The sequence below is a fragment of the Centroberyx affinis genome, unplaced genomic scaffold (assembly GCF_046629955.1).
Source record: "Centroberyx affinis isolate AG114_WGS23_722 - 3 ecotype Tasmania unplaced genomic scaffold, CSIRO-AGI_Caff_v1 ptg000076l_1, whole genome shotgun sequence".
Taxonomy (NCBI): Eukaryota; Metazoa; Chordata; class Actinopteri; order Beryciformes; family Berycidae; genus Centroberyx; species Centroberyx affinis.
The window spans coordinates 536,204-561,060 of record NW_027278785.1 but is presented as its reverse complement, the minus strand read 5'-3'; the positions used below and the strand labels follow the sequence as shown (position 1 = coordinate 561,060).

The following is a 24,857-nucleotide window of genomic DNA, read 5'->3' as shown; positions in this document are numbered from 1 at the left end:
TCTGCACATAGCCTTTCACTGCACTGCTACTGGAATGGAGAGACTCACTTCTCTGCCTGCAGGATGAGGCTGACCGTTCCCTCCTTCAGATCAAAGATGAGAGGCGTATTCCAGTTCCTAGAGCTGTCACATACAGACACAAATGAACAACACAAACACACATCAAAATTATTGAGACCGCAAACATCTTACACAAAAAGTGTTACATCACATTAAAGTGCTGCGGAGAAAATGGCACACAAAAAAGGCCAAGAATAGACTGAAAGAAAGTTAAAACAAAAGTTAAAAAAAACATGAAGGAAATGCCATTAGGAGGGAAAGGAGAGGAGATAAATCCACAGATAGAGCGGAAAGACTGCAGTGATAGACAGGAACAGATACACACAGGACTGACACAAAGAAAGAGCATCATAGTGATACGATGACAGCGAGGGGAATGGAGGAGAGGAGCGAGGGAAGGGAGGAGGAAGTGGGCTACTGACTTGTAGACGTAGCACTGCAAAGAGGTGGTGACCACCAGGTGACCGTGGGCCAGAGAGGCCTTGATGACCCGATCCCTGAACTCCAACACATCCACTGCGTCGTTCACCACGTTCCTCACCTGAGAAAAAGGGAAACAAGGGGAAGGGAGAGGGACAGATGGGTGCAAGTGAATGGAGTCCTAAAAAGTAACTGAACAGGCGTAAACTTTATACGGTTGAACAAACACTTTACTTTTAAACACACAAACAAAGGGCAGACACTGGCTTCACTAACAGAGGGCTGAACACAGTCACGTACACAGGAGAGAGTATTTATTCTTAATATACACAGGAAACGGTCTACAGTATGCATACGTAGGGCAACTGTGGACAGAGAAAGCTGTTTTCACTGTTTAGAGTGTGTGTGTATGTGTGTGTGTGTACTGGTTGGTACTTCTTTTTTTCACCTGCATAGATAAATACTTCCCCTCCAGCTCTGCCTGTGAATGAATGAAAGGGCCTTTTCCAGCACCAGGTGAAAGGTGGGGTTATTTTTACAGCTTTACAAATCTTCCTCCTCTGCCCCCTCCAGCAAGCCAAATTTACACGCAACGCAACCAGGAATAAAAAACATTTGACCGCAAGGTGGTAAATTTAGCCGGCTGATTCACAAACCATTGGCAGATGTGCACTTTTAAAAAGGACTGCGAGGAGGAGAGGGGGAGGAGAGAAAAAGAAAAAAAAAAGCCTGCGAGGCTGAAAATAAATGGCTGACGACCCAAGTTTGTTTGGTTTACACAAACTGCACTATGGCAAATGTGTGTACATGTGCGTTTGTGCACATGCGTGTGTGTGACCTTGTTTCTGTAGGGGTGTGTGTGTGTATCACTGTGTCTCTCAGAAAGTATATGTGTGTGTGTATATGTACATGTGGGTGTGTTGACCGCGTGTAAACGCTACCTTGTGGTTAGCGTGAGTTTAAACAGTAGAGTGGTGGAGCGAGGGAGGCAGCTAGACAGGCTGGTCATTGTCACTGCAGGGCTGCCTGGCACACTGGGAGGGTCCCACTATAATGTATGGCCGTAAGTAGCCAGGGCCTGGGAACCGTCTGCCTCTCTGCACAGCCTGTTCACTTCACCTCTCCACTGTCTGCCTATAGCATCACAACACTTATTCCCACTCGCTACGCTGGATGATCAACTGAGCCAGGCCCTGGGAATGTTTGCCTGGTCAAGATCAAGCATTTTTGTAAGAGAGACACTGCGTATTTCAGTAGCCTTTGTTTGAAAAAGTGTAAGCACACATGTAACATGTAAAGCAGTATTTCTTAAAATACTCATCAAAACAGATCACAGGCCTGTTGCTATCACATCCACACATAACAGAATTCTATTTTTTGAGGTGACATTTTTTTAGAAGCCCCATAGGAAATTTTTCTCTCACCTGCACAAACTTTAAATTTGTTTCTCTTCTTTCCGTGTTTCTGTCATTGCATTTTATCACTGTGCCTTTATCACTTCAGTTACATGTGTTATCACTCTGCAAATACTACTTAACTGTTACAATTAATAAACGAGTCCCAGGACAAGACTGAATCTTCTCTCCTTGGATCTCTGACTGAAAAACGTTGAACCCCTGTCCAGTATTATGATCCCAGTGTACCCATATGTAAAGTTAAAAAGGAGAAGGGGAAAATGTCTATTATAGGTGGCTCTGTTTTGCGTGCCACTACACTGTAAACACGTCCACATATGAATACGCCTGTGTGTGTGTGTGTGTCGCTCCATACCTGCATGGTCCTCCTCTTGGTAAGGGTGATCACAAAGCTCTTCCACTCCCAGTGCTGCTCCACCACATGGGCAAAGACGACATGCCCATTGCCGCAGGCCCCAGCCAGCTGGGTGCCGTCTGCAGACCAGGCCAAGCTGAACACGCTGCCTGTGTTGGGCTTCTCCAATGCATAGGACCACTGGTGAGAGAGAGAGAGAGAGAGACAGGGGGGAGAACAATATGGTTAATGGCTATGGACATTTATCTACAATCATAAACAATTACCTGGGGGGCGATTGGGGACATAGAAACAATGAGAAGTTGCAAGGAGAGAAGTGGTGAGAGTGAAGAGACTCAGTCATGTATGAGTGAGTGTGTGTGTATGTGTGTGTGTGTGCATGTAATGTAAACTATGCTAGAGAGACAGGGGCCCAGTCAGTCAGTCAGTGAGCTGTGATGAACTGTGAGACACTGAAGGAGCACTGGGCCCTGCCAAGTCCAGCACTCGCGCTCGTAAACATACGCTCTGCTATCCTCATCTATTACATCCAGGGAAGAAGGGAGGAGGAGGAGTGGGGGGGGGGGGGGTACAGGGAGGAGGAGGGTTTACATATGAGCCCCCAAACTTGAGCCAAAAACTGATTACCAAGACCTCTCCTTTTCTTTTTATGAGAAAAGGTTTAGGAGAGGTAGAGAATGAGAGGGAGGGGGGAGAAAGATAGAGAGGCAAAGAGAGAAAAACAGGCACAAAGAAAGAGAGAGAAGAGTTTTTCTCCCTGTGCACTGTGCTGCGTCAGCCAGGCTCCACGCTGTAAATGAGACTCAGTGACGGCCAAAGAAACAGCTGAGAGGCACGCAGTTCTTCACAGCATCTATGACAAAAACACCTCTCCCGTCTTTCTTCTCTCCATCTGCCCCCTTACAGCGTTGCCCTCTTGTCTCACCCAAGCAATCCTCCATTTCTCCCCCAGCTATCCCTTTTCTCTATCTAATCCCTTCTCTTTGTTCTCTTTCCAGTCAATTTTCCTTTCCCCCCCATTGTCCTTCTCTGCTCCCGTCCCCCAAGTCTTGTGCAGAGTATCACAACACAAAGGCTATTCTGTTGTTGAACTTCTGCTTTTTCAAATCCACCCTGTCAAAGAACACATGATTGAGCTGAGATAGTCTGGGTCTAACAGCAGTTGAGGCTTTTTCGAATTGTTGTCTTCCAGGGTGACGGTGTGTGTGTTTGTATGTGTGTTAGAGGCCTGATCACTTGTAAGATTCACACCACAGTTGGCTACACTAGATCAGAGGCACACAGGCTTTATATCCCATAGACTCACTACTTTTCTTTACTTTCTAGTACCCCCACCCTATCCGTCTGCGCCCGACCTCTCATCTCTTTCTCCCTCACCCAAAGCTCATCTTGTTCCCTGCTGTGCACATCAGGCATTCCAGCATGGCCAGTGCTGATTTTTTTTCTTGTAGCCCCTTCCACAACCATCACCACCAGCCTCCCACCGCCCTCCCTGACCTCCCCATCGCCTCGGGTGCAGGTGGCTGGCAGAGCTGAGCTGGGCCAGAGGCTTGTCAGCTGTGATTTGCCACACAAATGCACACACACACACACACACACATACACACACACTGAAACTGCTTATGAAGGGAGAAAAGTGCTAATGTTAGCCTAGCGCTGCCTCCTTGCCTGCTATAGAGAGACAAGTGTGGTGCAGCAGGCCAAGTGCTGCGGTGAAGCTCAGAGAAAAGGCCTCAGTGTGTCCGCTGCCTCAAACACATGCTGCTGCGGGATGTGAGGTGTGGCGTTATTTCCTCTCTGCTGCCTTTGACAGGGCTAGAGGCAACAGTCGGCAGGCTACAGGTTACAGGCCCACTGCTTTGATCTCTCTCTCTCCCTGTCTGTCTGGCTGTCTCTCTCTCTCTCTCTCTCTCACACACACACACCTCTCAGCTGGTGTTGGTCAGCACCCTCCCCACAGTTAATACCATATCAGGACCCAAAATAGTTGCAGGTGAAAAAAATGGGCCCTGTAAAACCAATGTGGACAAGAGATAGCTTGTTAAACTTATATCAAAGGTGGCATTTTCTTTCATTTAATTTCTCTTCCCTCCCATTTCCCTTCCTTTACCTCCAGCCCTCCTCACTCATAAATACTGTGACAGAAATTAGCCTAGGTCTTATATATATGTAAATATATATCTATATATATCTCTATCTATCTATCTATCTATCTATCTATCTATCTATCTATATATCTATATATATATATATATATATATATATATATATATATATATATATATATATGTATGTACACACAGACATACCCCTTCCAAACATGAGCGGGGATGTGCCGTGCTGTGTGGCTGTGCTTAGACAAGCTCCACCACCAAGCCCAGCCTGCACCAGCGTTTACAATAATAAGAGAGCCCATCTATTCTTCAGCTAACATCTTGGGACAGCCCGCTCTGTGTTAGAGCACCCCAGGGGGAGAGGAGGGAGGGATGGAAGAGAGAGGGATAGATGGATGGGGGGGTCAGAGATGTAGCTGAATGTATACACCAGACTGTAATGAAGCAGGACATATGATATCGGCCCAAGGAGCACTTTTGGATTTGTGCTTACCTAATGCTTTTAACACATTGGGCCATTTGACTCCTTCTACAGCCAGCCAACAAGTGAGATTATGTGTGTGTGTGTGTGTGTGTGTGTGTGTGTGTGTGGGTGGGTGGGCGTGTTCATGTGTGTATATGTATATGTACTGTATAAGTCTGTGTGTGTGTATTTCTCTGTGTGTGTAAGAGATAGACAAAGCATGAGCAAGTTAGAGAAAGTGTAAAAAAGTGTGAGAATGGGCGAAAATAAGATAACACATCAGGCTGATTTAACTGTGTGTACACAGGGGGAAATAAATGTGAGCTCACATATCCCTCTTATGAGTGTGCAATGGCTATCTTGAAGGTGTGCGCATGTGTGTGTAAAAGAGGTGAAAATCCTCTGGCTTGTCAGAGTTGTCAGGCAGTGACTGAATATGGGACACTGGGGGGAGTCCTATAGCTCTCCTGAGGAGGACAGACTGGGCCAGGAGAGGCCAGGAGAGGAGAAACCTGGGACACAAAACCTTTTCCAGAGCAGCATTCAGCCAAAAGACATCTCTGTATCGCTCTCTCTCTCCCCCTCGCAGGAGCACTCTCCTCGCTCTACCTGTCTTTCATTTCTCCTTTCTCTCCCTACAGGTGTGGGATTTAGATGTTCTAACAGCGGGCTGCCCAACAAGAAATTGGCCCAGTGTGAGGCTGCCTCAGAAAGCTCTTCACTAAAAAAGATGGAATATACAAATTTAAGACTGACTGGAAGGCCGTGTGCAGCGTGAACTAAAGCAACGCTGGTAGGAAAGAGGTGGAGGGGGTAAGGACTGATGAGGGGAGGATATGAGAGAGATGGAGGAGACAGAAAGGGATTAGAGGAGACAGAGGAAGGGGAGGGGGGCAGGGGGAGGTGAATCAGACAGTGGCAGTAGATTTGCTGACTGGTTTTATTGATGCCAAAAGGGATGAACCTGGCCCTGCTCCAAACACTGGGAACTCTACTGGAGAAGGCTGGAGGGAGACTCAAAATTAGTGCAAAAAAAAGGAGCGGAAGAGAGAGAGAGTAGGGGGGTGACAGGATCAGTGCAGAGGCCGATGAAGATGGGGGGGGGGGGCACTGTGGAAGTGGGGTCTGGCCCTTCGTCTGGCTGGAGCCCACTCTCTCTGGTCACTGAACCCTGTCTGTCCATAATGGGCAGCTTTGTGGCCAGAGGGAAGGTGACAGACATGACGTGTAGTTCTCAGCTGAGCTGAGCTGTGGGGGAGAGAGGGGGAGACCCCTCAAACTCACAATGAGCTCATACACACAGACCAAGCATACACAGCAGCAATGCACGGCTGTGCATGCACGCATGGGTACACACCGAAACACAGACAGAAACACACACATGCCCCACACACACACACTCACACACACACACTCGTGTCAAGGACGTGGCAGAAGACCAAGGCTGGGAGTCTAACACTTGTGATGATCACTCCAAGCACCAAGCAAAACACCCACACATGCATCCTGTGTGTGTTGACATGTGTGTGTTAACGTGACTCAGACACACAGACGTTAGCTGCACATAGGTGGCAAACCCTGGAGTGTTGAATTGGAGAAATGGCCGTGTGGGACGCTGCATTACTACACAACATAATTTGTCAGTGTTGCTCTTCCACCCTTCCCCCTGTTTGGCTGGGGTTTTTATTGTCTGGATCTTTCTTTGTTTCAAGTTTAGACTTAAGCGATGTTCCACAGACCCTGGCTTGCAGCACGCAACTGTAACCGTAGGCACATACAGACATAGTGACTCTTCTGCACACAATGGCACACACGCAAACAGACACATATGCACACACACTCACACACCACAGCCAGTGAAATCTACTAACTTAGAGCCTCTTTAGAACCTCTTTAGGGAGCGTACTTGCCCTTTCCCTCCTCCCTTCCTCCTCCTCACTCTTTCTGCGTTTCTCGACACATGTTTGCCATTAAGACTGGCAGGTGTTGTGGGCCTGCCGCTTCTCTCTATTGTTGCCCTGCAGCCGCAGCCAGCATGGAGAGGCCTGCAAAAAGTTAGCTCAAAGGCAAGTAAGCTCTTACTCTGAGGACCCCCAAAATCCTAACCCGAACTTATAACTGAAAGCGCACTCTCCCTCATACGCTGTACCTGCTCCTCGTTGTATAGGTATAACCAACTGTGTTTCATTTCTTCTATTCTCTCATTCTTTCTTTTTAATATCTCCCCCACAGTTAACTCTAACTATCAAACACCCTCATTTAAACTTGCCCTGGAGAGAGTTATACACAAAGACTTGCCTGGCATATGAAACACTGATTGAAACAACACGCGCGCTACGAGAAAAAGCTGCCACGGACACAAAGAGCTATAGGCAAAAGGGGGAGGAGACGCAGACGGACCGTGGGGCGAGCAGGAAAAGTGTTAGAAAGAAAGACGGAGGAGAAAATGAGAGAGTGTGACTGTGCCAGTGTATGTAAATAATAGATTTGTTTCCCCCTTCCCCCTCTCCGTATCTTCCCTACCTGAAGCAGTGCTGCAGTCTGCATGACCCGGGCTGAGGGGAGTGGGGGAGTGGGTGGAGCTCGGGCCAGGGAAAGGGTTAATGACACATGTTTTGGCTAATGGCTCCCAGTGGAGCTATCTGCTGATTCAGCCCCATTACTTCAGAGGCATTAAATATGTCTGCCCTGACCGCTCTCCGCTCTCTCCAGCCCTGATGCAAGTCAACAACATGCTAATCAGCAGGGTGGCATGGGACTTCCAGACTCCCTACTCCTCTTTGCTCCTCTCAGTCCCCTTCGTCTCCTGTCACTTCTCACCTCTCTCTCTCTCTGTCTCTCTCAGTGCCACTGAATATCTTTTCTCAAGGAAAGACAGAGTGGGTAGAAGGTGGTAAAAAAGTGCAACCATGTGTGACTGTGTAATAAACTGTGTATGACTGTATGGAGATTCTCTTAATTGTAACTTAAAACACACTGTCAGTGGAGCTGGTTCAGAGTTTTGAGAATTAGCAACTGAACCTTGCATTGTGCAGGAACTTATTCATGTCAATATAAGCTACAAATCTATAGGGCAAAATTACAGGTGAGACATAGGTAGCCTGGTAAACAATGGGCTAGCATTGAGGTAGCTGATCGGCCACTAACTGAGAGACGTTACTCTAAATGGCAGATTGGAGATCAGTTTCTATTGTCTATTTGGAACGGAGCAATGAGTTTCATAGCATTCAAGCCATTACTTACTTATTCTACCATCCATCATTGTAGAATGATCTAGTTTGTTTATTCACATATCAGTTATTAAACAAATTAAATTATTTCTGCTAATACTGCTGCTAAAACCAAAAGCTGCCTGGAAAAAACATCTACAAAATCTGACAAACTGGAAAAAAATATGAAACATACAGTGCTGTATTAATAAATCAATACTGGTCAATGTCCTTATTAAATGATCAACAATTATCGGTTGCAAAAATCCCAGAGCATTGGTACACTTTGGATCATTGGGCCAGATTAGATCTGAATCCTACAGTATACTGTAAGCTTTGCACACTGGGTAAAGAAGGGCTATGTTAATCTGTTAGTTTAGCACTGTGCTAACATTAGAGGCTGTGGGAGCCAACCTAGCCCAGGGTTAACAGTCCTGCATAAATCTGAGTGGCTAAGCTGGCAGGCTCTCTGCTAAGCCAGCTGGCTTCAGTTAGCCTGTATGCCTCTGTGCAGGACAGGACCTGGCAGTGCAGGTACAGAGTGTAAATCCCAACACGTAATAAACACAACACAGATGCCTGGGTGTAATGTATACTAGACATACGCGTGCAAGTATCTAGCCATAAACAGATAGAGAGAGTGCATGTATGAGAATGCAGACACAAATCTATAGTCTAAGACAAAGCTCATTCCCCAACCAATTCTGCAAGATGAAGGAGTGTAGGAGAGTGAAACTAAAAACAAAGTGATTTGTTGGGGGGGAGGAGGTGGAGGATTTGGATGAGGGCTCATCAATCTCTCAGCAGATTAGGAGGCCTTGTAAATGTCAGCCTGCAGTGACCCCTCTATGGGGGCTGGGGCTTGCTGTTAGGATAAGGACGGGCTGGGCCTGTGTCCAGGAATGGTCAGGCCTATGTGTGGGAATTGTTTTGGCTGGGAACAGGCTCCTAAGCTGGACTGGTATGATCCAAATCACCACACCTTCTGTAGAGCTGAAACCATACTGTTTGCCATGCTACCTGAATGTACATAGTGATTGAATGCTGAATGGTTATTTGTAGAGTGACATGTACAGTCTACTGTCTATCATCTATGACCTGCAATGTCCCTTTGCTCTGTATTTGAAGTCCTGTATCATGTGACAGTTAATACTGTGTACCTATGTATGTTGTTAGTATGTCTCAGTCCCAATGCCACCAAGATTGTATTCTTCATTTTCAGACACACGCAGAGGGTACAAGTCCAAAAACAGTATCTGACGCTAAATCATTTTTCAAGGGGGATTGGTGAGGTAAAATGTGAAGCCGCTGTTTGGGAGGAAAATGAAGAGCATCTAATGTGCTGTGCTTTATAATAAAGCCTAACCCACTGCATTAAATTACACACTATCAAACAGAACAAGGACTCAGGCCCATAAAAGAGCTGCTTTCAAATGTCCCATGGCACCGCATAGTCTGAGCTTCCTTAATCACACTGAGATTCACACACACACACACATCACCAGGGAAGTGCTGACCAACTTGACACAAAGTTCCGGTCCAAACGCAACTACTACCCAGGAAATAGGCTGTCACCTGAGATGTAGCCTATAAACTCACCCTTTACCCTTTGATGTATTACCTCAGGTAAGTTGATAAAGAAGGAAACAAGCGTAAAGTATACTAGAGTAAAACAGTTAGCCATTACCACAAGTACTCTCTTACATATTGCTCTATTTTCTCTCTGTCTCTGTTTTAGCTTTGTCCTCAAACTGAGGTTTGCAAAGGAGCTGTGTGTGTGTGTGTGTGTGTGTGTGTGTGTGTGCATGTGTATGTGTGTGTATGTATATACACACATCAGGGAGTATAGCCTCTATTACAGCATGCAAGATGAGCCTGGAGTGAAACCTTATTTCCTCGTAGCACTACGCCCTTATGGCCCATGACATATCACATTGTACATTTCAGATTGTTAAAATAAAGTACCCAATACAAGTGAACTCGTCCGCATACAGACACAGTTTCTTCCCTACATGCTGCACAATAAACCATTCTCATTCCCTGTCTCTGCAATAACACACAATAGCTATAGCTATAAGCTTGTTTCTAAACATAGGCCGGTGAAAGGAGCTCTGCAAATCTCTGCATTGCAATACCCAGTTGGCTGGGCTAGATAGATACAGAGCCTGGGCCTGGGGCGAGTGTAGAGTGGCACAAGTTAGAGCTTTGACAGGGAGTAGGGAAATGGAGAGAGAGGGAGGGAGAGAGAGAGAGAGAGAGAGAGAGAGAGAGAGAGAGAGAGAGAGAGAGAGAGAGAGAGAGAGAGAGAGAGAGAGAGAGAGAGAGAGAGAGAGAGAGAGAGAGAGAGAGAGAGAGAGAGAGAAGAGGGCGCAGGAGATAGCAAAAGTGCGCGAGAGCGAACGAGAGAGAGAGAGAGAGAGAGAGGGAGAGAGAGAGAGAGAGAGAGAAAGAGAGTGCGAGAGAAGTAATGATCTACACATGGTTTCATGCTGGAGCCTCAACACAGTAACCATAGACACATGCTGGGGCCTCCTGGGACTCATCAGCAGGACACAGCTGTGAGCTGGCCAGCAGAATTCTATTAGCACCAACCATGCACACATGCGCGCTTGCAAACACACACACACACACACACACAAAATCACTAAGAATTTGGGTATTTGGCTAGGCCTATGCTGTGGCATGCTACACAGGGCACAATACATAAGACCCATTGGACTACAATGGGTCTAGAACACCACTGACAGTAGGTCTAGAACATACCAGACCACTTGACCAGGGACGGCAGATTTAGTTCATCCAAAAGCCTATACATAGGTTGAGGGGGCTGGAAAATTTGGCCATTAAGCCTCCACAATCCTCTGTCTCTAATCTCAGCCCTGGTCCTTACTGTGTGGATTTTGCATGTTCTCCCTGTGTCCACTCCAAAGACATAAAAGTAAATTGGAGACTCTGTGTGAATATGAGTACGAGTGGTCAGTCTAAGTGTTCGCCCTGTGATGGACTGGCTACCTGTCCAGGGTGTTTCCCTGCCTTCCGCCCAATGCATGTTGGGATAGGCTCCAGCCTGACCTGACCCTTAATAGGCACAAGCGGCATGGAGAATGAATGAATCATCTATGGGATTCCACAGTACAGAGGCACACAGTTTATTTTGGACAGCACTGCGGAGCACCCTACTAAACTGTTCTCCGATGGCTTAATGTAATATCTGTTGATAACAGCTGGTTGGATGTCTGAACTTAACAGGTTACTGTAGGTCTAAGCTCCAGCCCAACACCTTGGCTTTCCTTCTATAATGTGAACTATATAGGCACATGAATACAGGTTTCATAGAGCCTAAGCAAACACAGGTATACACATAGCAATGCACACACATTAACATGGACACACACACATGTGATGACAGGCCCATTACTTCTCTGTGTATACAAATTATGCCAAATGGGGGAATCAGTCAATAAATTAGTCATTGTCAAAATGAAGCACTACTCTGATCCACATGGAAGCCAACAGAACAGGGGAGGAACCCTGGGGAGCAGCCAAACATTAACCCTTTCAAATCATCCGTTTCTGGACGTCCATAGCCTCCAGGCCTTAATGAACTTTGGGTTGGCAGTGAAGCTCGTCACCACAAGCTGAGCTGTGATACGCCATTAACACACATGCTCTGCTTTTGTGTATTCAGAAGCTTTGTGTGCATGTGTGTGGTGGTGTTTCATTGTATTTAAATTAGCTAATGCCTATTGAGCTCCCAGTCACCTCCCTGTAAACAGACCTCACCTCCTCTGACCTCCTCCTCAACCAGCTTTCTGTCCCGCTGAAGCCTTTTTGCTTGCTCCCTGCCTTCCTCACTCAGTATCACCCGCACTCCTTACACCATCTCCTCCCTCCTCCCTCTCTCTCTCTCTCTCTCTCTCTCCCTCTCTCTCTGTGAGTGTGACATGTTTGTCTAGTGAGTGGAGGTAGTGATTTAGTGCTGCGGGGAGTGATGACTCTGCCAGAGGGGCTGACAGGGCACTGTCTCACTATCATACACTCACTCCAGCCATGGGGGGAGGGAGGGGTGGAGAAGTAAAAAAAAGAGGCAGAGGGACTCGAGTGGAGAGAGAGAGACTTGAGGGAAACAGAAACCACCGTCTTTTATGGAGAGACCAAACCTCCCAGCCTCACTCCCTGGGCCAACTTTACAGGATATATTGGACAGTTCCACACTACACTTCTCTGCCGTCACCCGACCCCCCCCCCCCACCCCACCCCCTCTCTCTTTTCTCAGCTCTTTTTCATGCTCCCCTCCTTTTTGGTTTCCAACAAGGCAAGCCTTTAGCCGAACTCTGGAGAGGTGTAAAAGTAATACCATGTCAACAAGTGCCTCTTACTCTAACCCACTTTACGCACACAGGCACAGGCGCACACACACACACACACACACACACACACACGTGTATGCACTCACACGCGCATGCACTATAAAAGTGGGGTCAATCATCTGCAAGAAGGACCTTAGCATACACTGTTCCACAGACCGTGCCAGAATAAGTCCAGAAAATAAAGAAAACCAAAACCTGGTCAGCACGAAGGGCCTACAATACAAAGGAGACACCGTTATCATCACATTCTAGTAGGGAACCTTCTGAACTCTTTGGGATGATAGATGAAGCTTGGTGTGTGGATGTGTGTGTACAGCATCCTACACCGTTTCACACTGTTCACACACTGTGGGCTTGGCCTCAACCCGCCTGCCAGCCTCACTGACACGTGTTAAAAGGAGTAAGTAAAAATTGTTCATATGAAAACAAGAGGGAGAAGGTGTGGAAGAAGAGAACTTTGATGGGTGAGAGTGCCCTTTTCAGAACTTACACTCTCTTACTACCACTGCAGCTCACACCGTACAGAGGGTGCAGGCTTACTAAAGGCAGGCAATAGTTTGTAACAGTAAGAGAACAACAGAAAGTAAGGAGGAGAGCAGAGAGCAAGAAATAGCAAGCAAAAGCGCACATCTAGTAGGGCAGGGAGGGGTATAGTGAAAGAGAGAGAGAGAGACAGAGAGACTGCGAGAGAGCGAAAGAGAGAGAGAGAGAGAGAGAGAGAGAGAGAGAGAGAGAGAGAGAGAGAGAGAGAGAGAGACAGAGAGAGAGAGAGAGAGAGAGAGAGAGAGGGAGAGAGGAGTAGCCCTGCCCAGTTGCCTGGGGAGAAAACTGCTCTGCTGCTGACTCAGGACTCTCTTTGTTTGACAATGCTCCCTCACTCTTGCTCTCTCTCTCTCTCTCTCCTCACACACACACTCTTTCCCAAACTTACTTTCTCCATTTTCAGTCACTTAGTCACTATCTATTTCTCATGCGCACATGGTCTTTCTCTCATTAAACTTATGCCGATTCTTTCACTCTCTGACTTACTCTTCGTCATTCTCCCCTCTCTCCTGTGTAAACCCCTCCACATCTGCTGTTTTTCCACCCCCCATCCTCTCTCTCTCTCTCTCTCACTCTCCCACTCCTGCAGCCTTTTCCCTTCCTTTGCAGTGACATTTTTCTCCATCTGCGCCGTACTGTACTAACCGTCCCCTTCTCATGTGATGAAAACAGATAAAGGCGTGCAGCCTAATAAATCTACAATGGTTTCTCTGGCCTTTTCACGCTCCACTAACAGTGGTTCAGGATCAGGACCAGAACTCTCGGACGTTTTATTCCCTTCCAGCAGCGGTAGTTTCCAGATGTTGGCCGGCCAGGGGTTGGCAGCTAACTGCCAGCCCAGGCCTGGGTATAGGCTCCTTAAAGGTAAAGGGGGGAAAAAAAGATAGACTCTTTGGGAAGACAGGAGGAGGCCTGAACTTAGTCTGTTAGGGAGGGAGACGTTGGCATGGCACAGAAGACCAGACACTACTGCTAAGAAAGGAAGAAAGGAAGAAGATTGACCACTGGTAGGCTAATGGACAGTCAGGAGCGATAGTCGCTCCATAAGAGTCAATACTGGTTAGCAGCTATAAGGACAGCAGACAAAGATCCTATAGAGACGGAGCCTGCAAAGGAAGGAGGGAGGGAAGGAGACAGAAAGAGACAGAGAGAGAGAGAGAGAGAGAGAGAGAGAGAGAGAGAGAGAGAGAGAGAGAGAGAGAGAGAGAGAGAGAGAGAGAGAGAGAGAGAGAGAGAGAGAGAGAGAGAGAGAGAGAGAGAGAGAGAGATGGTGATTCCAGCTGGACATGATCCCATTCCCAGAGGAGCGATGCTGAGCAAGGCTCACAAAGACCCTGAGGGAAGCCCCCCCCCCCCCCCCTCCCACAGAAGAGGGAGGTAGGCAGGAGCCAAGTTCAACCTGGAGGGAGGGAGGAAGGAGAGGGAACCAAACTCACCCTGAAGGGAAGAAGCAGAAGTGTGTGTGTGTGTGTGTTGGGGGGGGGGGCACTGATAAGAAGGAGGTAGACCAACACACCCTGACACAGGGAGGAGGGGGCATGTACACCCAAAAGAAGAAAAAGGGAGAGGGACTAATCCTCAACAAGGGAGAAAGCATAAATCCCCCCCCTCAAGAGGGAAAGGGTGCGCACAGACAGAGAGGTAATTAGGAGGAAACTGATGAAGATCAATCACCCACTCAAATACAGCATGGCTGTTAGACCAGAGTACTGGCACAAAGTACTCTAGATGGATGGGACAGATAAGGGGGGAGGCAGCATTTTTCATTCGCCAACATCAGATTCCAGAGTCACAAACCAACACAGTGGAGCTAGGAGAAAATCACAGTCGGAGATGATAAATCATCGATTGCAATGATTGAGGGCCGTTTTGGCTGTTTTGTGAAATAACAGGCAGATTCCACCAGTAGATACCAGTGGTTTTACACGTATTCACAAACCATACTCTTCAGAACAGCACTGCCATTATGAGCTATCAATTTGACAGAGGATTTATGACGACTCATCTCCCAATACTCTGAGAGGGTGACAGATGTTAGCAGAGAAGAGGAATCAGAATTTCCAGTTCCACTGTGGAGGGAAAACTGCACGCACGTACACTCTTACGAGGGAGAAATTTTTGTCTTCATGTCATTACTTATGACAGGGCTGTTTGAGCTGAGGTAAAGTAAATGGGTAAATAGCAGCCTGAGGCTAACATGTAAACATCTGACCATCCTAACAAGGCTGTGGATAAGTATAGCCTTCTACAGAGGAGAGGAGTGGAGAGCAGAGGATGGGAGAGGAGAGGAGCTTTACATTGGTTTATAGCTCGCAGAGTGGAGGGAAGCTGGACTGGGCCAGGGCTAAGCTCAGCCACGTCTTCAGTCAGACCTCAGCCAAAGCAGACCAGGAGAGGCGGGGGAAGCGTCATCATTGAGTTCAATTAGGACTGGGTCTGTCCTGAATGAGCATCAAACCAGGCAGAAGGGTGGAGAAGTGATTAAGGACTATGTCCTTGAACCAGAAAGCCAAGTTTAAGCCCTCATGACACCAAGCATCCGCCCTGCTGAAGTGTCCTTGAGCAAGACACTGAATAGCTATCAGCTCCAGGGGCGCTGCTCTGTAGCTGACCCGACACTAAGCGAAAAGAGAAGTTCCTCTTCGTGGAGTACCACAAACAGAATTGATTAATGTTGTTCAAAGAAAATCTGTGGAACTTATGTTACATTATAGTGATGGGATTTCTCATGCAACCTGAGAAAATGTGAAAAAAAGTCTTAAGATTCACTGTAATGGAATCAAAAACAGCAACACTAAACTGCTGTTACATTTTATGCATGTGAGCACGGATGTACAGTGGGGAGAGAAAAAACAAGCGCATGGGAGAGAAGGGGGAGAAAAGGGGGGAAGAGGGGAAAAAGGGGAGGAGAAAAAGCAAGAGAGCGCTAGCCTGGCACAATGAGTCCCACTTGTTAGCCAGTGACACAGTGTCAGGGATCGTGACAGGGTCCAGACGCTAGACACCAGCTGCAGCGCCTCGTAAATAGACTGCTGTCTCGCAGGCACATTTGCACGGCCATGCTCACACACACACACACACACACACACACACACAGGCATGTGGGCACATGCATACTCTAAGGCAGGCACAGATACAGACACTGACTTATTGTGTCTCCCAAATCTTGTAAAAGGGACAGTGAACCTCTTTGTGTCTTGTATCCTACTATAGCTCCTGTATAGGGAAAAAGTGCCTCCCACACACACCAACTCCAAACTGACCAAATAATTAAACATATATTAATACTAATAATAGCATAATAATCTAATAATAATTAAATGTTGATACATGAGGCGAATAGGAAAAACTAAATGGGTGGACTTGCTGGCCCTGCAAGAGTAGTCCCTAACACTTCTGTGTGTGTACTTGCTTATAAACTTTTGCCTCTATCTAAACTCTGTGTGTGTGTGTGTGTGTGTGTGTGCGTGTGTGTCACACATGCGTTCCCCCTCCCTCCATGGTGATAATGAGGGGGGCAATGCACTACATCTGTCCTGTGGTGTGTGGAGGGAGAAAAGGAGGAGAGGAGGGGAAAAGAAAGGAGGAGGAGGAGGAGACAGTTGAGAGTTTAGGGGGAGAGGAGAGCCGAGCTGGACGGGAGGTGAAGGGGTTAAATGCGCGGGACTGATCCTGCTGAGCCAGCAGCAGTACGTTAAAGTGCAAGGTTTCATTGTAGCAGATACAGAATGAAACTCCTTCCCATTAGTCACGCTAGTAACTGCAAAGACTCTTCGCACTGCTTAACCCTTACTGCACCGCAATCACACCACAGCACCAACACAGGCAGGACATTGTAATTGGTTATTGGCCTCTGTCTGTGTGTGTGTGTGTGTGTGTGTGTGTGTGTGTGTGTGTGTGTGTGTATGTGTGTGTGTGTGTGCGCACAAATGCACAGTGATATTACAGCAATTACAATACAGTGAGTGAGCATATGTTTGCAAATACTACTTTCTCCAATCTTGTGTGAGAGGAGAGAATTCACACATAGAAAGAGAGTTAGATGGAGTGACCTTTGAGAGGGATTTTCTTTCTCTCCACTCCCTTTGTTTCTCTTTTTTCCCCTCCTCTTCTTGAGCAAGCCTCCCACGCCACGCTACAGTATACACTGTCTCTGAGGGCTTAGGGAGGAGAAGGCAAACATACCCTTCCCCCAGTTAGAGCAGGGCAGCACATCATCATCATCATCATCACCACCATCATCACGCCGCCTTAACCACACCACACCACAGCAAAGCAAGTGGTGCAATGACGAACAATGGAACAAACCAACCACGTAAACAAACCCATAACAGAGGGACTTAAGGTGATTCAGGTCATTACAAAAAATAAAGGAGAAAGTTGGATTCAATTATGTCTGCTTTTTGTTTGTGTTTACACCGAGAAAATGGATAAAAGCTGGCTTCATTTGACCGACTCCATTAGTTCACAACTTGTTCTACAATATGGCAATTTTTCAGGCCAAAAGCTACTGTAATCCCTGGTTCGGAAAAACAAAAAGTAAAAATAAATACAAAGGAAAAGTGACCTTCCCTGTACCCCTTTGGACAGTCATACTTTATACATTTATATTAATCCCCCCCCCCGCACACACAGACACCTTACCCTTCTGCAGTAGACATCTGTGTTGGCTCAGTCCTCTCTCCAGCCCATTTGTTTTAGTGCTCCAGAAAAAAAACGCCATTTGATCCTAATTAGATCAAAATGGAGCATGAAATGCCTGGTGATCAGTACAGAAGAGCCCAGCCCTGGCTGTTTGTTTTCATTACAACAGGTTTGATAGAGCAATACACTGACATCTCCACGTAAACTCAACAAGAGCCTTTAACGTCCCATCAGGGCAGAGCAGGGACCCAGCAATATTGTTTCTGGCCAAACGTTCAGCAATAATAAAACAACAATTACCATCCATCATTCTCTCATTTCCCCTCTCATTACAACTCCAGTTACCATCAGCACTAGGTAATAAGAACATGTGGCATGTGGCCTAATGTGGTTTACAGAGACATCTAGAGCAACGTATAGAAGGTCCACGGTCTGTAGTGAACTATACAATATAAACCATACTGCACTGGAATAGTTTACAGTGTACTACAAATATGTTCCTGGCAAATTGCCTTGGCCGACTGTAAAGCGTAGATGTTATATTGGTAGATGAGAATACACAAATAAAAACACACAAAATAGAAACTCATGCTTTGTGGAAAGCACATGGACTCCCAAACTCTATTATGTAGCTGCTGCAAAGCTGTTCAGCGACCATTGCTTAAAATAGAATTCACACTGCTTCTCCAAACTGTCACTTCAGCAGCTAAGAGGAATTCCATAATTATTTTATTTTTACCACGTGATAGTTTTGCGCTTCCATCCACAACACATTCGTATTGATTGGAGGCTCTAGGCCCAAGCAGTGGCAGGTAGTGGCTTGTACCCATTTCACATTGGACTAGTGATGTGGGAAATACACGGGTCGGCCATCAGTGTGAAAGGCTCGACCCTGGTCTATTGACCCTGGAAAATGACACCGATTAAGATCAGGGTTGAGAACCGGTCAAACTCTGCTTCACTTGGTGTGGAAGTACTTAAGCTGTGTCAATCCGTGGCTGCAGTGCCATGTCGTTCGCCATGTTGAACTCAGAATGTAAACACACTTGCTTTTGATGATGTTATAAGGCGACAGTCTGTAAGATATTCCAGTGTATGAGGCTTGAAGTAAATTACCTGTGACACAGGGTAAACCTGGATCAGCATACTTTAATATTCACGGGTTGTGTGTGTGAAAGGGGTATTAGACTGAGGGCTGCTATCTGTGATGATACTTTTCTCAGTAGAAGAGCGGCATTTGGCAGGTGATTGATAAGCTGTTGCTTAATCAATCATATTCTTCCTTTGCTGTTGTGCAACAACTGACCAAACGTTCACCTACCTAGAGCTGGCTCATGCCAGTTTGACTTTTATCATACTGCCTGGTGTTCGAGCGCACACTGCATTTCCCTTTTGCAGAGCTTTTAGGGCTCCGCGTGGCCTAAAGAGAACATATAGTAATTCCCCTAAGCACTGCTCACTGCAAAAAGGATTATGCACAAACAAACCAATGACCCAACAAACTCGCAGAGCCTAGAGGTACTCTTCCCAAGAACCTAAAAACTCAACATTTTATCTCCCAATTATTTTCATTTCAAAGTTTGCAAAATCTTTCAGACTCAGACTCTTCTTTGATCACAACATCCTGTTGTTGTATGCTGTAGTGTTTAGCAGGGAAGGAAGCGCTTCCCCTTCTCAACTGTGAATTGTCAAGGAAATTTTGGAGTTTCAGCAGAAGCTAATTGCTGAAAGCACCTTGTGGTGACAGAATCTTTTAATTAACATTCTGTTGTGAGGGATTACTGTGAGGCTTTAACGGGAGAAAACAACTGAAAAATGCGGGTGCTGACGGGGGTTAAAAGGGCTTTCCTTACCCCAGTCTTGTCACAGAGGCGTAGGGTGTTGAAGGAGCCCATGGCAAACAGCTCTCCGTCCGGAGCCCAGGACAAAGAGGTGACTGGGTAGTCGTGAGACGCCGAGGAGTAAAGCAGACGCCCATAGCTGTCCCACACCTGGGGAGGGAGGTCAGGGGAGAGACAGAAAGGTACAAAAATAAAATAATTCAACACACCTCAACAGGTCCAGAAGTAGGCATATACTCAAACACTGACTCACCTTGTATTTACAGTCTTCTCCACCTGACAGTATGAGGTCATTGACGGAATTCCAGTCCACCTTCAAAATGACCCCATCATGAGCCTTCCACTGGAGAGAGAGAGAGAGAGAGAGCGACAGAGAGAGAGAGATGAGAGATGATGCTTATGCCAATGCTACTGTATATAGTCCATACATAACTTCTCTCCTTTGTCGTGACCACTGTCTTGATCACAGAAGTGGCAGAGAGCTATAATGAATTCCTCCAAGTATTTTATTAGAAGACCACAACAGAGAGAAACTGTCACGATGAGCAAAAAAGACTCCAGATGGAATGGGAGAGCTATACGATGTGCCTGTAATTTAAGCCTGGCATTTATTAAACATTGCTACGCATTCATCAATTGTTTAATATTAACCTTAACAGAGAGAGAGTGAACTCTCTCCATTATTAGTGCTGGTGTTTTAATGGGAATCTGTCTTTGGGTCGTGAGAGGTAAAAAAAAAAAAAGGGTGTGTCCGACTCCTGTCCCTATGGCGACCTCACAAGGCCACGCCCTGGATGCTGGTTCCAATTAGTCCGAGCCATTAGACGACTACATTAACACAGAGCAGAGAGCCTGTCACCAGCCTTAGCTTAGCTACGCTCCTATCTTGTTCCCACTCTCTCTACATGCCTACACTCCTCTATTTTTTGTACCCTTCTTGCTCCCTCCCTGGGCCCAAGGGAAATGTGTGTGTGTGTGTGTGTGTGTGTGTGTGTGTGTCGGGGGTTGCGGAGGTTGTAGTGGGGGGCTCCTCTTCACGAAGCTGTTTCTCAGGGAGAGGTGATGGAGTTGGAGTGTGTGTGTGTGTGTGTGTGTCGTGGGTTGCAGAGGTCACAGAGGTTGTAGTGGGGGCTCCTCCTCACGAAGCTGTTTCTCAGGGAGAGGTGATGGAGTTGGAGTGCATGTGTGTGTGTGTGTGTGTGTGTGTGTGTGTGTGTGTGTGTGTGTGTGCAAGTGTGGTAATAGCTGCGAGGGAGCAAGGGGGTGAGAAGGCGCACATTAAACCCTCCAGTGTTTATTCAAGGTCCCAGGCGCTATTCAGCTCCAAGAAGAACAATAAACAAATGTATACATGAACAAGAAAAATACTAACTGGTGTGCAAGGTCTTCAGTCCCGCACCCTTTCTTAATGCGGAAGCACTCACACACATACGGATCTATTGAGCAGTTTTTCCTTTAATTTAGCCTCTATGTAGCAATGCAGGTTGATGAAGAGCAAGTTTTAATTTACAATGAAGATCTGGCAAGAGGCAATAGGCCTTGAGAGGCCCTGTGGATAGAGCAAATTACAAGCAAAATGAACACACAAGATAAAAAGATAATGAAAGGAGAACACACAGACAACAGAAAACAGTTCATTGGAGAATTAATGGAATAGATGAAAAAAACTGAAAAAAGGGGCTTGGGGAAGCACAAGACAACTGCAAATACAAATGGAGAGGGGACTTCAGGATAGCGGATTTTTGTATTTGTGACAGACACCAGCAAGTACAACTTACCTTGTTTGTCAAAGTCATATCTCAAAACTATGCCTTTTTTTTATCTCTCAAAACAGACAACCACCAAAACACACACACAAACACACACACACTACTGTACCTGTATGACTTTAGCGCTGGGCTGCAGGGGTTTGATGATCAGCTGTCTACCTGATGTGTAGAGGATTCTGTCTGAGTCTGGGCCCCAGGCCACAGAATACACAGGAGACCCTGGAAGACACACACACACACGTACACGTACACACACACACACACGCACACACACAAAGCCAATTATTCTCAATCTAAGATCAACTGGTAGGCTTTAGCAGATCATTTAATTAAATTAGTATATAGTGGTTTGACTCTGGTTTGAGGCCATACTAATCAGAGAAATGTGAATTAATTGTGCGTGTGTGTGTGTGAATTTCTCCCTCTCTGCCACATACACACAGAGAGTTGGTGTGAACAATGGCTTGAGGATACAGCAGCACTAATTTCTCCTCTCAGAAAGTGTCATGTTCCCTTAGAGAACTCACCTCATTCAGCCTATGGAATGGCACTTAGCTTGCAGGCATCCAGCAAACTACCAGCTGAGCAAACCTGCCTAAACTCTATGGGCTAAAGTGTGTGTGTGTGTGTGTGTGTACGTGCGGTAGAGAGAATGTGTGTGTGTGTGTGTGTGTGTGTTGGGTTGAGGGTATGCGTGTGGAGGGGAGGGGGCCTGACATTTAACCCCACTCCAGGTGCATGTGGTTTCTCACAAATGCCAAGAGGTCACATGATCTAAAGCTGACAAAGGCAATGAGAGGGGTTGAGACAAGTTCCTCTCTCCTCCCTCTCACTCACTTCCAACCTCTGCTAAGTTCGCTCTCTCTCTCTTTCTCTCTCTCTCAAAATGGGGCATGGTATTCAAGAACACGACGGCGGCCCGCAGCCATACCTGTGACTCTTCCTGTTGTGTGTGTGCGTGTGTGTATATGCATGTACTTGAGGGCTCTGAAGATAAGCAACACCTGCACTGATCTGAGTCCCATGTGGGGATGATGTGTCCACGCCTGCTCTGTGGCACCGGTACAGTCTCCAGGTGTTCTACAAATGTGTAGGTCTGTTCAGCAGCCCACCACCCAGCAGCTCATTCTCCAAACAGCCAGCTGAGGGAAAATGTTCCTACGTACTGTTGCCGAATTGCTCTTTCCCCTGCCAGGTTTTCCACAGCACCAGTCATTCAGCAGGGGTGTGCCATCTATTTCCCAAGAAGCCAACTTTCACCCCCCTCCCCCATCTTTTTTTTCTGTCCCACTACTGAGAAGAAACATTTACAGCACAATGAATCAATTAATAAGTAAGCCATCTGTAATGCAACTGCTGGACAGAGAAATGTATCATTAGGAGTCTTTTTTTATGGCTTTTAATAAAACTCCACTCCTATAAACCTTTGAAACTTTATGGCGCTTTTAATAAAAAAAATGGAACTGGAGCGGTGACTCTACTTTTGGTTGTATTGAGCAGCATTACATCCTAATAGGCCCAACACACACACACACAGCCAAGGGGAGAGAAAACATTTCCTCCCTCATTGTCATTTTAAATTATCTGGCTTGACTAAAAAGGCAGCCTAAACACAAAGCCGAATCTTTCAGAGTCAGACACACGTACATGTGTGGCACACACTCATGCATGCAACAATCACACACACACTTTCATAAAGAAAACATTATATTATTACAAATGCTGAATGAAAGTCAAAAGAATGAAATCGAACAAAATGTGAGCTGGAAGACCTTATTATGCCTATACTTTTGTTGTTCCAAGTTGCATGCCATCTGGGACCTTGTGTAACAGCAGAGTTACACAGCCCATCTCCAGGGTGGTTATTCTGAGCTTGGCCTCAACCAGGAGCCCAGTGAGGAGGGAAACTTGTGTGTCATGGCACCGTAGGGCTCCCTGAATACACATGAATAAGATTGTAGTCCAGCATGCCTAGTCCTTTTGCCTCTCATCAGGTCTCTAGCTCTTGCTATTTTTCTCACCCCACTCTCTCATTCTGTCCTTTTTATCCAAAGAGGTGCTCTTTCAGCCGGAGGGGCCAAAAATGAAAAATGGTGTGCATGTGTGTGTGAGAGAAAGGGAGAGGGAGGGAGAGAGTGAGAGAGAGAGAGAGAGAGAGAGACAGAGAGAGAGAGAGAGAGAGAGAAAGAGGGAGAGAGGGATAGAGATAGAGAGTGAGAGAAAGAGAGAAAGAAAGAGAGAGAAAAAGAGAGGGGGGGGGAGAGAGAGAGAGAGAGAAAGAGAGAGAGAGAGAGAGAGACTGTAATTGGTGGCTGTGTGTTGCCTTGTGTTTACTAAATGTGTGCCTGCTGGTTGGTCAGAGACTGGCTTCACGTGGCTGCAGCCGGCTTCATGGTTGTGACCTGTTAAAAACTGTCCCCTTCTAAAACTCAGATCAGCTCCTTCTCACACTGTAAATCAAAGCATATGTGAGATCAATATTCATATTTAGAGGGTGACATGGGTAATAAACTTTGTGGCCACTTTGCAGACAGATGTAGGCCTGTTTGTGTGTGTGTGTGCACCTGCAAGTGCATACTTACTAAACCTAATATGTCACTGCTAATCATACAAGTATTAATAATGCAATACTTAATTGATCCTTGCAAGCAATTTCATTTTACGCTTGCCCCCTTGCAGCCCTGGAGCTGTCTTGCTTAAGGACACTTCAGTAGGTCGGATGTCTGTCGACATGGGGACTTGAACCCGGTTCCCGTAGTTGAGGAGTCATCTCCCCAGTCACTACGCCACACTGCCACGCCAAATTACTTATGACACTTGAGCTGAAGATAAGCACGAGTGTACACGAGCACACACCCGCATCTATTACCTCGACCACATATCTAGCACATCAACTGCTGCTCTACTGTATGCAACACCAGCAGCCATTATTGTGTTAATCACACTAGAGGGCAGTGGTTGAGTGCGGAACAAATGAGTAAGCTCTACTTTGTTAATAAATGCTTGGTTTAGTGATCATATATAATTATGGACAGCGGTCCAGAACGTTTGAAAGGAAATAGACACGTATTTAGATTAAATTGAGCCAAGGAGTGAAAGCTACGTTCTTAACAGTCTCTAGCCTTACCTTGGTGGGCTAGTGTTGAGCGCAGCATACCACTTTTGGACCAGATCTTGATCTGCCCATCCTCTCCGGCTAAAAAAGTAAAGCACAAAATGGACTTCAGGTCATAAAGCAATAAATACACATGTCTAATCCACAAAATTCTAAAATTAAATTCAACGTTATGTATAGATTAACATAGAGTAAATGAAGTAGTAAATGAGTAGATGAAGATATACAGAGACTGTGTGTGTGTGTGTGTGTGTGTCCTGTCATCTTTACCTGTGATCAGAGCAGTCCCATCATAGTTCCATCTCCCAGCCAGAACAGCTCCTTTGTGCGCCTCCACACTCTTCTCAATGCGCCCCGTCTTGGAGGCCAGGTGGAACTTCCCTGAACAGCCACAAAAGAAAGCTCGCTATAAGGCAAGCCCATGGTCTAGGCCTAGGTTGCGGTAGTGGGGTGGGGCAGGGTAAGAGTTACGGTCTATCATTGAAGAACAGCAGTGTCTGTTGTAATTCACCAGGTACTAAGTGGATGCCGACTGATAT

General features: G+C 46.4%; 1 protein-coding gene across 2 annotated transcripts in view; it reads right to left on the bottom strand.

Annotated features, from left to right (window-relative positions):
* Positions 1-24,857, bottom strand: part of ift80 (intraflagellar transport 80 homolog (Chlamydomonas)) — a 37,161-nt gene that overhangs the window by 8,893 nt on the left and 3,411 nt on the right. For both annotated transcript variants that reach the window (XM_071521235.1, XM_071521246.1), the window contains 8 exons: positions 24,589-24,699; positions 24,331-24,399; positions 21,313-21,422; positions 19,688-19,777; positions 19,447-19,584; positions 2,251-2,430; positions 483-601; positions 49-123 (listed from right to left, as the gene is read on the bottom strand). In XM_071521235.1, coding sequence (XP_071377336.1) covers positions 49-123; positions 483-601; positions 2,251-2,430; positions 19,447-19,584; positions 19,688-19,777; positions 21,313-21,422; positions 24,331-24,399; positions 24,589-24,699 — 892 coding nt within the window. The remainder of the gene's footprint in view (positions 1-48; positions 124-482; positions 602-2,250; positions 2,431-19,446; positions 19,585-19,687; positions 19,778-21,312; positions 21,423-24,330; positions 24,400-24,588; positions 24,700-24,857) is intronic.